The 15,665-nt window shown below is 34.3% G+C and overlaps 1 protein-coding gene across 1 annotated transcript in view; it reads right to left on the reverse strand.

The window, feature by feature from the left end:
- LOC111894761 (MADS-box transcription factor 23) overlaps positions 1-13,604 on the reverse strand; it is a 30,665-nt gene extending 17,061 nt beyond the window's left edge. The window contains exons 1-2 of the mRNA XM_042902291.2: positions 13,171-13,604; positions 4,284-4,362 (exon numbers count right to left, since the gene is read on the reverse strand). Of these exons, the coding sequence (XP_042758225.1) occupies positions 4,284-4,362; positions 13,171-13,352 (261 nt within the window). The 5' untranslated portion in view covers positions 13,353-13,604. The remainder of the gene's footprint in view (positions 1-4,283; positions 4,363-13,170) is intronic.
- Between the last annotated feature and the right edge of the window lie 2,061 nt (positions 13,605-15,665).

Consider the following 15,665-nt stretch of genomic DNA (forward strand, 5'->3'; position numbering starts at 1 on the left):
TTTGGTCCTATATCGTGTAAAATTTGCATGCATAAGGCAATCGGTAGTGAGAGTGGAAGTTCCTACCATTGGTTATAGTCAGTGAGCTTTAGATGATTTTTTCTTTGTTTGTGTTGTGGCTTGGAGTGCTACTGCAAGAATGTTGTTTGCTTTGTGCTTTGTGGGAATCTTAGTGATGTGAGTTAACTATTAAGTGAATATATTAAGTCATGTGTTGTTAAGAAGCCAAAAACTTATGTTTCCCACACTAGAGGCCAGTAGGGTCGGAGCCATTGCGGTAAGTGCTACAAGCTGCATGGTGGGGCATGTCGAGAAGTGGGTTTAGGTTGTTTCAGATGTCGTAAGACTGGTCATATGAGTAGGATTTCCCCATGGGTGCATTGATTTACTTTCATTGCAATTAGAACAAAAGTCTTGGGCTTCTTTTGATACACTCGTCATAGGTCTTCAATATACCAACGACATCATCGAATAACGTTGAATGCAACGCGAAACATTGCTTTATTGAAACCAAGATTTAAAGAAAAAACTTAGGCATTGAGTCTCGTAACCTTTTCACCAAATCCACTTCTTCAAGCTCAAATCTAATGCTCTTTTCTTTTGAGGCTAAACCGGATATTTTTGTCACAGAATCATCAACAGTTTCACCCTTATTCATGCGGAAACTTTCAAGCTTCCTCTTGAAGGTTAGAAGTCAAACCGTTCTCACCCGATCCACTCCGAAATACCATTTTTTAGTCCATCCCAGACTTGCTTTGGGTCACTGTAGCTCGGCATTTTCAGTAACATATCTTCAGGTATCGCTTGAAACAAAAAGCAAGAACTTTAGGTCGCCGTAACTCACCATATGAAGATATGCTTAACATAACTCCCTCGATTCAACTGTACTCATATGTTGTGTCCATTCATAATCAACTTGACTTTGACTGCCTACACCGAATAATTCGTTGGGGTTAAAACCAAAACTTGATATGACATCGAACCTCCTTCTTTAACTATGACATACTATTCTTCCTTTTAATATTCCCAACCTCTTTAATCAAGCTTGTTTCGAGAGCACTCTTCCACCCATCAGCAAAACAAGGTCATGACCACCTATACCGCCAACCGTCACTCGCAAAAATGAACCGAATCAAAGACACCTGCTTCGATGTCTTTCCATTTGTTTATCCCACACCTCTAGTTAGTCTCTTACTATCGTTCGAACAAGCCCGATCAAGAGAAATATCGGTGTTGTTATTGAGATTCTTCAACTTGTAATCAAAGCCGACTCACACCCGCTTAACCAAACCACTCTGATACCATGTAGGCAATAAGGGGCAGCTTCAGACCAGCAACTTATTCACCAAGGTAAAAGAAACAAAGGAAAATAGGAGGGACAAAGAAAAGGGATGAAAACAGAAAAAAGAAATTTGCACATGTAGAAACAGGGGAATAGGAGATTACTTGGAGACTAAGCTTTTATCAACTGAAAATTACTTTTTTTCTGTTTTCGTCCTTTTTCTTCTTCCCGCCCATTTTTCTAATTTGTTTCTTTAAATCATGGCTTCAATAGAGTAATGTTTCGAGTTGGATTAATTCGATGTTATTCAATGAGTTGTTGGTAGATTGAAGGCATAAGAAGAGCATATAAAAGGAACTAAGAAAGTGAAGGACATTCAAGGTGGGTTGTTGGTCGGTAAAGAAGCAATGATGTTTGTCAGCATTGTGGGAATAGAGGTTCAAATCGGGATGACTTTGGATGTAGCCAAGGAAGAGGTTATCGGTCCAGGGAGAGTAGAGATGGTAATTAGCGTGTCCAGGATAAAAGTCATGTTAAATGGTACAAATGTGGTGAATTTGGTCACTACAACCATGAGTTTCCTAAATAGGAGAAACAAGAGGCAAATCTACTTGAAGAGGAATCACACTACTCTGAATGAGTGGTATGACCAAACCGATCGATTCTTAATAGGAACGTTTCATTATTGAACGTGAGTGATTGTTAGATTAATCGGTTTAATAGGATAGTACATTATTCTAAGAAAGTTACATTTATGCAACTTTTGTGATAGATTATGAGTCTAATATTATTAGTATAAATTGAGGATATGTTTAGGTTAATTTTAATCAAGTTATAAGTCTCGTCCCAAATTAATTCTTGCATTCCAAGTAATTTTTCTTTTTCTTCCCCTATTTGGAGTTTCCACTTGCATTAGCACACAAAGTATAGATTGTTTTATTGTTTTTATTGCACTTAAACTAACAAGGCACGCCAGTTCAATAAGCCACAACAATTTCGAAGGGTTGTGTTGTTTCTCTCAACTAACTCTGTAACATATATATTTGAATGAATATACTCTGAGATGTTGCTCTTGAAGTGGTTAATAAAATCTTAGTTTTTGTTTTCAAGAATCCTTCTCCTTCTTTTACAGTGGGTATATACGTTGAAACTTTTCTACATATTTCTATATATGTTGTTTTTTGGGTTTAATCCTAACAAAGTCGTATTAGAGCCTTCACAATTTGAAGATCCGTGTAGAAAATACATCGCATGTTGTATGGCGTGAATCTTAGATTTGCATATTTGTAGTTGTTTCTATTAAAGTGAGAACAGCTACAAGTTCTTATGCATGTGGTACAGCTTCGAAGATCAATTTAGATATCTTAATTTGATCACATTTCGTAAGTAGATGCATGGAAGATTTGTCAAATGAAAAACATATTGTGTGTGTGTGTGTGTGTGTGTGTGTGTGTGTGTGAGAGAGAGAGAGAGAGAGAGAGAGAGAGAGAGAGATTTAAGTTGTGCATGTATGATCGATATATATTAGGGACGTGTTGGTTGCTGGAATAAAATCAACAAGCTTTTAGTGGGTTGATGCACTGGATGTTAATTTACATAAGATGAAAGAGTTAATTTGGTTGTTACTCAAATAATTCGATTATTGATTGGTAGGGTTGATCCTAATCAATTTTAAGGTGGTGTTTGCATAATTAAAGACCCGAAAGGAGAATAAGTACTTGAGCGATGATCTCCAACAAGTGGAGATTAATTAATGAAGGCTTGTTTGTTCTTTGTGATTGCAAGTTTCTATGTGTGGTGTATGAAACCAAGTAAAAAAATCTTGGTGAGATTTTTTTTCTTGCAGAAAACAAATGCAGGAAATTGTTTGATGATGATACGAACAATATGGTTGCTTCTATTGAAGGTTTGAATGATGTGTGGAAGGAAGGGGACTTCAAAAAGATGAAGTCTAAACCCCTACAAGTTAATAAGTTTAGTAAATTATTATTATTATTATTTTGAAACACTATCCTACTCCTAATCTAATCCTAAACACCATCTATGTCTCCTCGTGAAACTTAAACCCGTGACCTGTCATTTGAGAGAGTCACTCCTTACCGTTAGGCCAAAGGCCCTTTGGTGTTTAGTAAATTAATTAGTAGCAGCAGTTTCACATATGTTACCTAAGACTTAATATTTTGATTAGGGTTAGTTTAGTAATTTAATTAGTAGCAGCATTTTCACATATGTTCTTTTATGCGTTTATTCCCAACTATATGTCCTAGTTTTTTTGTGGACTAATTAAAAACCATAATGAAAGCAAAGTGCTTGACTGGTATGCATGCTGTTGTAACCTTTTTAAGGTGTATTTCCTTATTTCTTCGTATGCTTGCTAGCCTATTTAAATAATAACTAAACAGACATTTTACTCAAAACAATGTTAGTCATAACATTTTGGAAAATTGAACTTTACACAATCGGATTGTCGAAGAAGATTCCAGAATCTTAATCATATATCACATTTTATTACCAGATTTCCATGTTCTCTAACTCTAGAACAAACTTTATACGGAGTATATACGAATTTAGAAAACACTTCTTGTTTTTGCCTAAATAAGAAGTTTCTATCTCGTTTGGATTATCCTATTACAAAATTCGTGATACACATACATGATAAGGTTAAACTATTGTACAAGGGAAGTGATTATATGATATATACGATATCTGATTTTGATTATCAATATACATATTGTTTCCAACCCCCATTTTCTAACAAGCTATATGTGTTAACCTAAGTATATTTTACAACTTAGCTAATAATTAACTTATTCCTGTTACCGACTAATATCCTCTTGATGCACTTTTATGTTACTTGTAGAGACTGATTATTTATTTATATATGTTGCATTATGTTAACTGCATCTATCACCGGTTTCCCAGATAGAGCAGACAAACCAAAAAGAAACTAAAGCTATCCTTGATAATGCATTAAATAGATGGAAAGCAAATAAAACAATACCTTGGCTTGTGAAGAAAGATTCAATAGTTGATGATGTTCCTCCTTCACTTTGTTGTACCTCTCAGTAACTATTTTCATGCTGAAAAGAATAGACCACTAGATTAAAATATGCATCTGTATGTTACAACTTAAATAATGTAACACAATGAGAACCGGCCTCCTTGTAGATTACGTAATTTATATGCATAGTGCATAAAAATAATAATATTTTCATCACCATGAACATTAAACACACAGCAACAACCTCCTCTTAAAATTAAGTTAAGGGTAAAAAGAGCATCTTCAACCCATCCCGAAATCAGATTTCTTTCCTCATCCTCCTCTAAGGATGTCAACAAGAGCAACCGGGACAGGAATTGCATCCCCCGCTCCCGTCCTCGCCCCCAAAATTTTCAGCCTCCCCACCCCACCTCCGCCCCCAAATTCATAGATTACCCCCCACCCCTGCTCACGTTTCCCTGCCCCTGATTTATTTTAAGATAGTTTTTTATTGGGCTAAAAGAAATTGTTTTATGGGCTTAAAAAAGCTATTTTTTGGATCAAAATAATCGTTTATAACATAATTTTACATATTAAAAACAAAAATTTATAAGATCTAAAAAATGTTATACTAATGACTTAAAAACATAATATTTTGTTGTCTTTCAAAAGCTCAAAATTATTGTTATTATTATTATATTTATATAATTAATATACATAAATATATATATATATATATATATATATATATATATATATATATATATATATATATAATATATTAACGGGGTCCCTATAGGTGTTCAGGACCTGCCTACCCCATTCTCGCCCCTGAAATTAAAACGAGGGTTAACTTTGCCCCCACCTCTGCCCCTGCCCCCGCCCCGTTTTTTTAACAAATATCCTCCATATAAGATTTGGGCCCCATGGATTCAAGGTCCCACAGGACTTTTTGACGTCTCGATTCTCCTTCAATCCTACCTCATTTCCATCTAATTTTCGGATATCTAAAGAGTAGTCCTCCAAATATGGAGGAACAATTTTTTATTTTCAAAAAAATAGAGTTGAAGTTTTAATTTTTCCGATTTAATTTCTTTCTATTTTATTTTAAATATTTATAGTTTATTTTTATCTATTAATTATAATTCAAATGTAAAGTTTAATATTTATCGTTCAAATTCATATAAAAAATTAAATACATACTAAAATATTGAAACACGAGAACATATTTATTAAAACTTACAATTGAATAATATTTTTTTCATATATATACAGCATTTTCATATATAATTCATGCCGATAAAAAAAATTTATTTCATATATATTGGTCTGGTCCGGTTCTTACTCGAAAACTACAAATAATTCATGTCGATAAAAAAAAGTTTATTTCATATATATTGGTCTAGTCCGGTTCTTACTCGAAAACTACAAATTGAAAAGACCAAACTGTAAAATTGGTCATTATGGTTTGCGAAAAATTTTGGATAGGGTTCAAAAAGTTTCCAACTTGCATTGAAGATCCAAAATAAAAAACCTCATGTGATTTTGGTCCAAAAAAGTTTGAAAAGACGGTTATGCCCTTTTGTTATATTTTTTTATAATTATCCTACTACTATTTTACTTTAAAAATAAAAATAAAAGAAAAGAATTATCCCCTTACCCCCACCTTTCTCTCTCTGTCTCTCTCTTTCTCTCTCTCTTTCTCTCTTCTTAATAAATTTAAAAATAAACACACATACACACACACAGTTACCTCACAAAAATCTACACATACTACAACTCAAAATATACACACCCAAATCCACAAAACAGACTAAAAATTCTAAACGCAATTTCAAATGCATCAGATGAAGTATAGTGAAGAAGAAAGGGATTAATATCACCCATGAATAATCTCTCAAGGTTTCTTTCTCAAACCGATGTGTCTTGGACTCCATCAATTTCTTCGTCTCTAATCTACATATCAATCTCTCATCCTACCACACAACCAACCGTGAATCTTCGTTAAGGAATCCACTTGACGACGACGATCTAGCACTGCCGCACTCGATTTAGCACTACCATTGCAGATCCAACTCCGATTAGGGTTATCGTCTCCATCTCAGACAACAGTAACCTCGAACTTCATCTATATCCTTCTCTGACGACGGCTAAGAGAAAATAAGTGGTATTACAGGGCTTGATTTCCATGGCAACCACTAGTGTAATGGGAACAGAAGGTGAAGTTGGAGTAAGAGCAAATGACGGCAACAACGATGAAAAACCACCACATTATAGCTCCTACAATCAACAGGACCAACATTTACAGAGGAACACTCCCCTACCAGCCACCATTGTCGCTATCGGCTAAGGAAATCTCTACCAACATTTAGTTAGGGTGTTGAAGAGATTTAGGGCTTGATTCAATTTTGGGCCTTCATAGCTTATTTCTTAGATGTTGATTTTGTCTAGAGGAGAGAGAGAGAGAGAGAGAGAGAGAGAGAGAGAGAGAGAGAGAGAACGATGGGGGTTGGTGCGGGTGGGGTGATAATTATTTATTTTTTCATTTTTAAAGTAAAATATTATTAGAATAATTATAAAAAATATAAAAAAAGAAAATAAAAGGATATAACCGTCTTTTCAAGTTTTTTTGGAACAAAATCACAGGAAATTTTTGATTTTTGACCTTCCATGCAAATTGAAAACTTTTTAGACTCTATCCAAAGTTTTTTGATAACCACAATAACCAATTTTGTAGTTTTTTCAATTGACAAACATTGGAACCATGAATCTACTCAGGTATAGGTACTTCGGTTCAGTCCAGGTTCGGCTTCGAGTTTTTCCTTGTCCACGAAATGCGTAGTTTATCATTTATGGAAAATTTATTCCAAGGACATATGTAACACCCGGTTCTGGATTGCCTCGTTTGTTGGGGGCTATGGCCCAGTCATCAGTTGACATAGGGGTTAGGGGTTGTGGTCAAGGAAGGAATTACCCTATATTGGATGTAGTTGCCAGGGTCTAAGTGAACCATGTATTCGATTATGTCTTCAGAAGCCAAGGGTATGACTATAAACTGATATCTCGGTCTTTTAATGGTTTTGGGTTTTAATCGTAAGGCTTTAAGGCTTAGGAGTGTGGCTAGGAGCGTAGGGCATCCCGCCACCTTTTTGTGGATATAAAGTTCGTCGAAAACAGACTTAGGGCGAGTGAGTTATGACACTTTGAAGGTTTTGGCAGAATTAGCCCCTAATGGAAAGAAGTGGCGGATCAGTCCCATGCATGTAAGGATTTGCATGTGTGTGATTAGCTGGGTACACCCAGCGTAGCTGGGGTACGCCCAACATATAAGAGTAAATGATCGCGGGTGGTTCATGAGTATGTCAGGTGTACAAAGAGGTACGCGGGGTGTACTCCTTACAGACCAAAACCCTAATTTCCCCAAATTATACCCTATATAAGCAACATCATACCAATCCTTAGGTCATTTCAATTCAGCCACCACCCCTTTTCACACCCATGAAACCCTAGATTTCCTTGGAGGGAGCTTGGAGCTTAAAAGAAGACTTGTTAGTGTGTGTACAAGAGGAGGAAGGTGGTGTTCAAGTGTTGATCATGGAAAGGAGCTTGTAGATCCAGAAAGTTCTCATATTTTGTAACCCATTGGAGGTAAAAAGCTCTGATCTTGACATTCCATTTCATAGATCCTGTTTTGGGTTGTTTTTGGCCATTTTTTTAGCCTTTTTCTTGGTCTTCATGAGCTAAGGTCGTTTTAGGACTCAAACTTGTAGATTTGGACATTCTAAGGTCCCCTCTCTCATAAAGGTGCAAGATTTGTGAAGTGTTTGAGTCCAAGCATTTGTTAAGACCATCCATTAAGCTCTTTTGAGCTCTAGAGTCCCATTAAGCCATGAATGTTAGTAAAGTTGCCAACTTTACTTGAAAAGCAACCTATAGAAGTCGGATTTGGAGCAAGGGTTGAAGTGATTAAGTGTTTATTTGGATAGGGTTGGACCTCGGAGGAGTACGCTGAGCGTACCCACCTGGTACGTGGCGCGTACTAGCCCCAACAGGTGTGTACTTAGCGTACCAGATGAGTACGCAGGGCGTACTCGGTCTGGTTGCCTCACTTTGTTTTTTTGACTTTTAGACCTTATACCATGGGCCAGTAGTTAGTTAGGATAGCTCATTTAGTAATTCAAGCCTTTTTGGAAATTGGGCCTTCTTGGGTTAGGTCCATGATAGATTTGAGCCTTATTGGGCCTTGTGGGCCATTTCGGGTTTGGGCTATTATTTGGGTTGCGGATTGTTGGACTAGGTAAGGATGTATGTTTGGATTGGAAATAAGTTATTGGGCTTAAGGTAAGGCCCGTGAAAAGGTTTGGTTCCAATTTGAAAAATTGGGCCATAGGTGGGCCATAATTGGGCCTTTATGATTATGAGATATTGGGCCATTAGAAATGCCAAATGTTTGGATTGGACTAAATGGTTGGGCCTTAGAATAAGACCATGTAAAGGTTTAAACCCCAATTTGGAAAATTGGGCTATATGTTGGGCTTTGACTCACAGTTGACTTTTGGGCCTTTGGATTGGGCCTTAGGCTTGAATCATGCTAAGATAGGGCTAAAGCAGTCTTTTACCCCAAGCATGGACTTTTGGGTATATGTTGGAACCTAATTGCTGATGGGATGTTATTTTGATGATTGACAGTTCGAGAACCTGTTATCCTGTAGCTAGAGTTTTGTCTACGTGACTTCAGCAGTGTGAGGTGAGTTACCTTCCAATAATAGTGGGTCTAAGGGCACAATGTCGGCCCACTCGTAGGAGATATTTGTTAGATGATTGTCTTTGGGATAATTCTCTGGTTTGCCACTATCTGATATGCTTGATGTGCTAGGATGCTCTGTTATATATGTTAGTAGTAGTATGGGTGAAATAGTCCCCGGATACTGGTTGAAAGATACCGAAGAGGTAGTCAGAACCCATGCATGCCTAGCAGTACGTTATGTTATGTTATTATGTGGTAGTGGTAGGGGTGAAATAGTTCCCGGTTACTAGTTGAAAGATAGTGAATGGGAGGCCAGCTCCCGGTTACCGGTTGATAGATACCGAAGGGGTAGGTCGGGCACCTAAATATGCCTTACAGTATATTTAGGTATGTTATGCTATGTTATTATGTGGTAGTGATACGGGTGAAACAGTCCACGGATACTAGTTGAAAGATACCGAAAGGGTAGGCCAGCACTCGGATATGCTTTGTAGTATGTGTGTTGTATGGTATGTGATATGAAAGGAGAACTCACTAAGCTTCGTGCTTACTGTTTTCATTTTTGGTTTCAGTTACTTCGTTTTCAAAGGAAAGGAGTCGGTGATCGCAACGCATCATACTATGTTTTCCGCACATGAGATCTTTGGGATTACACTCTGATATTGTTTTATGATAACACGTTTTGATTATTGACATTTTGGGTTTTGACATGGGATGTTATTATGGATGTCTTTATACTAGTGATTTTATAATAACTTAATTAAAAATGAAATTATTGGTCTTGAATTTTGGAATGTTACAACATATGTAGTAGTTTTTTCAAATGTATGTGTAATATTTCTAAAAGATGTATGTATATTATTTATTTATAAGTTTGTTATAAATCTAATCTTTTTTATTGAATAATTATTGTTAATAAATTAATAATTAATTCAAATTCATTATATTTGAAAATTTTATTTTGTTAGAATTTTATGATAACATAATTGATAATATTATTGTAGTGAAAAAAGATAGAATATATATTTGTTAAAATCTAATTAGTAGAAGATGTATTTTTGACACTATATATAAATTACAAAAAGGGAATATATTATAAATATATTTTCGAGTAAAAAATAAGGTTAAGAATAAAATATAATTAGAGATGAAATACTATTTATCTAATTTTTTACATAATTGTTTTTAAATGAAGATGTGTTGGAGATAATCTAAACAGTTAGTCATAATACATATTGTCCATGAAATTATGGAAGAAATGACCATGTGATTTTACATTGCATGCAAGTACTAAGAACAATAGGTTATGTTCTTTAGTCTAAATATAAGGGTTTTTTTTGTTTTTTGTCTGCAAATATGTTCGATCGTTTTTGTCTACGTTGTGCAAACCATATGTAAACATAAACCCTCGAAGAGTGTTTGTTTTTTGAAGTACGCAAACCAAAAAAATGTTTACGAGAGGTTTTCTTGACATACACATGGACGAGTATCTTCTAAAGTATTCACAACTCATTAGGTTCCCTCTAAATCCTTTTATATTGTCAATTCTCTAATCTATACAAATTTAACTTGATACTCTTGTTTCAAAGAACCAAATCGTGTCTTTTTCCTTTTTTATTTTATGTGAATAAGTTTATTTCAAGTAATATTTTATAACAATCATTGATTTAATAATCATATTTAATATAAAACCATCATAAATATGCATACTCGTAATATAGTCCTATAACAATGTAATTTGTTTGGTTTTTTTTATTATTATAACAATATGTGGAAAATTTTAACAAGTAATATAGAGATGTGATATCTTTATTTATGTTTTTTATTAGTCTATTTAAAAAACGTTTTTATTTTTATTTTATATTGTTTAATTAAATAGAAAATCATGATGAAATGTACGAAAATAAAAGGAAAAATGACAAAAATGTCCTACGAACTTTCTAGGATTTACCTGTTTAGTCCCTAAAGTTTTTGTCAGGTTTTATGGGTCCCTAACCTAGGATATGACCTGCTTTTTTAGTCTCTGTCAACTTGTGATAACCGGTTCAGTGACCTTTTAGACCAAAAAAACTCACTTTGTGCCCCTATAAAGTCAAAAAAAATTAGTTCGGGGATCAATACAAATTGAGTGTTAATCAACTTTAGAAGAAAATGAGAGTTTTTATTGTATGAATTGATCCCCGAACTTATTTTTTGGCTTTATAGGGGCACAAAATGAGTTTTTTTTTGTCTAAAAGCTCATTGAACCGGCTACTTCAGGTTGACAGGAACTAAAAGAGCAGGTCATATCCTAATTTAGGGACCCATACAGCTCGACAAAAACTTTAGGGACTCAACGGGTAAACCCTAAAAAGTTCGTAGGCATTTATGTCATTTTCCAAAAATAAAATCATATCTTTCTACAAAAGTATTCGTCAAAATTATCTAGAAGCTTGAAATTGTAGCTTTTAATTGTATATGATTGTTTGTCAAAAAAAAAAAAAAAAAAATATATATATATATATATATATATATATATATATATATATATATATATATATATATATATATATATATATGATTTTGTTTGTATTTAATTGTTTCTAAAGACATAATTGAAAACTTTTGAAATGTATAAAATTAAATATAACAATATATGTATAGATATTAAATTAAAATATAATAAAGAAAAAGTGATCGTCTAAATTATAATTTTAAGATTTATAAATATTCTGTAATTATTTTAATTTGTTTAGAGGTTGGTTTTGTATTATTTTTTATGTATAATGATATAAAAATATTAGTCTCGTATTGATTTTATTTTATGTAAATGAAGTAAATCGGTGTTAAAAAACTGGTTTAAGTTTGTAAAATTAGTTTATTTAAATTTAGATTTATTTGTAAAATTAGTTTATTTAAATTTAGATTTATTTTAAAATTCTGAAGATTGTTAAAAATCAAAAAAACTTCTTATTATTATTGTAGACATTTAGTCAATCTCTTTTGTTGCAAAGGATTATAGATGTGGTTTGCAGACTACAGATGTTTTGACTTCGAAAAAACAAACAACACTTTCAATTTCTCAAAGATATCAAAATCCTAAACTTGCTATGCATCAAGTGCATGTGCAAAATGAATCCAAATTGATAAACAGCTGAGTTTCAAGTTGCTAATGTATCCACCCTTACTGGAATCTGTGACTCCATTTATGCAAAACACAGCCCATATTTTCATTTGCTGATCTCTCTTACATCCGGTACTCAGAACTGAACCACAGACTCATTTTGATTAGTAGCCCCATGGGCAGTCTATTTCTCCCTTCTTAAGTGACACAAATTAACACTTTTTCATGAGTACTAATTAATCTCCAGCCTTTCGTGTCTTGGGTTCATGAAAGTTCAAATTTCACAACGAGATATCAAAAACTTACTCGTGAATGTATACAGTAAGAATTGATTTGTGCTTCCTACCACCAACAAGGACTACATATTCTTATATATACTTCCTCAAGATTAACAGAAGAGTGAAATTTTACCATTTCTTATCACCCTTTAATTTCTTCCTATGCACTTTATCTTTTCACGATTTTGTCCACTCAAGTCAAAGGATGGAAAAGCAATTCTAGCAAAATCATTACAAGAACAAACAGTAAGATCCAAGCAGCTAGCTGACTGCAACCATCAATTACTCTCTGCAGATATGTATATTAACCATCTTTCCTTGTTGAGGTTATCTCTTATTTGCACTTTTTCTATTTTCTGTTCTTTATCCCTTATTTTAAGGGCTTCAAACGTTTCCTAGCTTATCTAGGGTTCTCTTTTCTTTTCCATACATACATATACTCATGTATGCCTTCTGATTCAATCAATAAGGAAGCAAGTTTATAATTAAGTTTACTGCTAAATTTATTATTCCTAATTAAACAACAACATGAATCAAATCAATTGATCATTGACTACTCCCACACATGTCGATCCAAGAAATAAAAAAAACCAAAGTGACATCCTCTACTCTCTACAAACCGTATATATAGTTCCAGGTATCGATGCCCTAGTTTTTTCCTATTTTCAGTGTCACAAACTAACATTTGCGCATGACCAAGGTCAAATGATAACTACATATACATACATGTCAAACAAAAGATGTACATATATATAATAAGTATATGAAAGTTGACCAAACCTTGAGCTAGCGAACTCGTGGAGCTTCCCAGTGCTAGAGAAGATAATGACTCCGACTTCAGCGTCGCACAAGATAGCCAACTCCTTAGCCTTCTTCAACAATCCATTCCTTCTCTTAGAGAAAGTAACTTGCCTGCTGGTTGAGTTATCAATCCTGCGAATCACAATCTTCCCTCTCCCCATTAATTAGTAGGGTTTCAGAAAGCTGCTCTCGATCTGTTGATATTAGATCAAGCAAGTAACAGCAAGAAGCAAAGAGAATCAGGAAAAAAGTGAGTGTACGTATATATCAGTGGAGAATCCAAGAAATCATTGTTCAGGTAATTATAACTTTAAAAAGAGATGTAATTCCAAATTTTCTTAAACTAATAAGTTTCCTTCTAAATTAAAGAAAGATATCAAAGTCTACATGTAAGATCATTTATGCAAAGAAGACAAAGAAAATACTTTGAAAATAAAGGGTGTTGATTACATATATAGAAAAAGCTTACTAATTTGAGCTTAATTACCGTATTGAAGATTCTTAGGGAAGAAGGAGTTCTTATTTGGGTGTGAGATAGCTGGTCATTTCAAGGAATAAGGACAGCTAAACCATCAAATATTAAAACGACCGACGACCGTACATAATTCCTAAATCCATTTATTAATATGACTAGATAACGTAATTTACAGTAAGCTTTTTTTTCTGGCTATGTTTATTTTTTCATATAAATTAATAATGGTTAACTATATATAAATTATACAAAATACCGTTATCACTTTATATAAAATTGTTGGTTTATGGATTTTCTTATTAAAACGGTTTATTTATTAATAAGATAATGATTCTCATTTTACTAGGAAAGAAGTATATATTTTGGTTTACATCATTTGGAATGAATCAAATTACATGGTGATTTTCAGTTTTTGAGATCCAATTATCCCGAGAGTAGGGAATAAAATATGTAATCGATAAAGGTGATGACATATTGACATATGACAGGTAGGGGTTGAAGGCCGCTGAGCTGATTACCTTAAACTTGTCGAAACACAAGTTGGCCGGGCGAAGTACTGTGACTACCATAAAATAAAGTTAATTTATATAAATATTATTATTTTGGTCTATGCTTTTGAGCCCTTTGCCTCACCTATAGATCACCAACACGTGGCCGAATACAGACATTTCTTATAGGGTATTTGAATTATACCTTAGCTATATCAGCGCTTAACAAACAGCCAAAACAGGCCCGTGATAATATATATGGACTTTTGATCCCTTTGCCTCACCTATAGACTACAATTTTGAATTTTCATTTACCAAATAATGATAGTTTATAGAGAAGCAAATAAATTAAACATAAATTTAGTCATAAGGGTTTGACTTTTGATATATGTCAAAGATGTTTGTTTTTTAAATCATATCATATGTATATAGAAGATGTGTAATATAAGTATGCGATCTAAAAAGAACTTATGTTATGTATTTTTCCGTATTTTGGATGCTTTACAACTGATGATTAAGCCTCCTTTTATAGCCTAACTAGCCACCATTTCTACCACTATCATTACTTGTGTTCGCTAAAGAGTAAGTAGAACTTGCCATCCTAGGTGTCATTTTGTCAACAAAAGGGTCATCCGAAAAAATAACATTAACAACATTGATAATCTAGATGATAGTTAAGGATGGCGGCGGTTGTTTAGGAGACAATTTGTAGTGGAGACGGTGGAAGGTGTGGTAACGATGGTGGTGATGAGAGTGGCAGGGATGGTGGAGGAGGTGGATGTGGCGGTTATGGAGTCGATGAAGGTGGTGGCAACGGCAACGTTATAGGTGTTGGTGTTTGAGGTAGCGGAACTGGTGGCGGCGATGGCGGAGGGGGTGGATGTAGTGGTGGCGGAGTTTGCGGAGGAGGTGGCGACGACAACGTTAGAGGTGCTAGTGGCATAGGTGGTAGTGTTGGGGGTGGGGTGGGTGTGTGAGAAAATTATTATAGAAGAAAAAGTGAAAAAATAGATTTAATTATTTTTTAGGATAGCATGTATTTGGAAATTAGAAGACATTTTCCATGTCTTCTATAAGAGAAGGACGTACAAACCTTTTTAGATCAGTTGTATTCTAAAAAACAAATAGTAATCACGAAAATTCTATGTGCATGCATAGAAAAAAGAGCTTTTAAGAAGAAAAAAAACACCACATAAATCTTTCTGTTATGCCCAATAATAACTAACATATATTGTAAGGGGGGGGGGGGGGGGGGATTAAGGACTGAACTATATGAAATTACTTTTAGGAAACGATGATATATATAACATCTGGTTTCGAGGAGCTTCATATTTAGAGAATTATGGGCATTAATGGATCAATTTAGGGCCCGAGACTTCAAAGGGTTTGGGTTATAAAAGTTGTATGATCCAAGCTTTCGGTTTGTGTTTTGGGGGTCCATGGGTATAATTGTAAAAGTGATGCTTCAGGCCTTTTATTGAATCAAGGATTCTAGTTCGGAAGGTTTTGAGTCT

Source organism: Lactuca sativa, chromosome 5, assembly GCF_002870075.4.
Source record: "Lactuca sativa cultivar Salinas chromosome 5, Lsat_Salinas_v11, whole genome shotgun sequence".
Classification (NCBI taxonomy): Eukaryota; Viridiplantae; Streptophyta; class Magnoliopsida; order Asterales; family Asteraceae; genus Lactuca; species Lactuca sativa.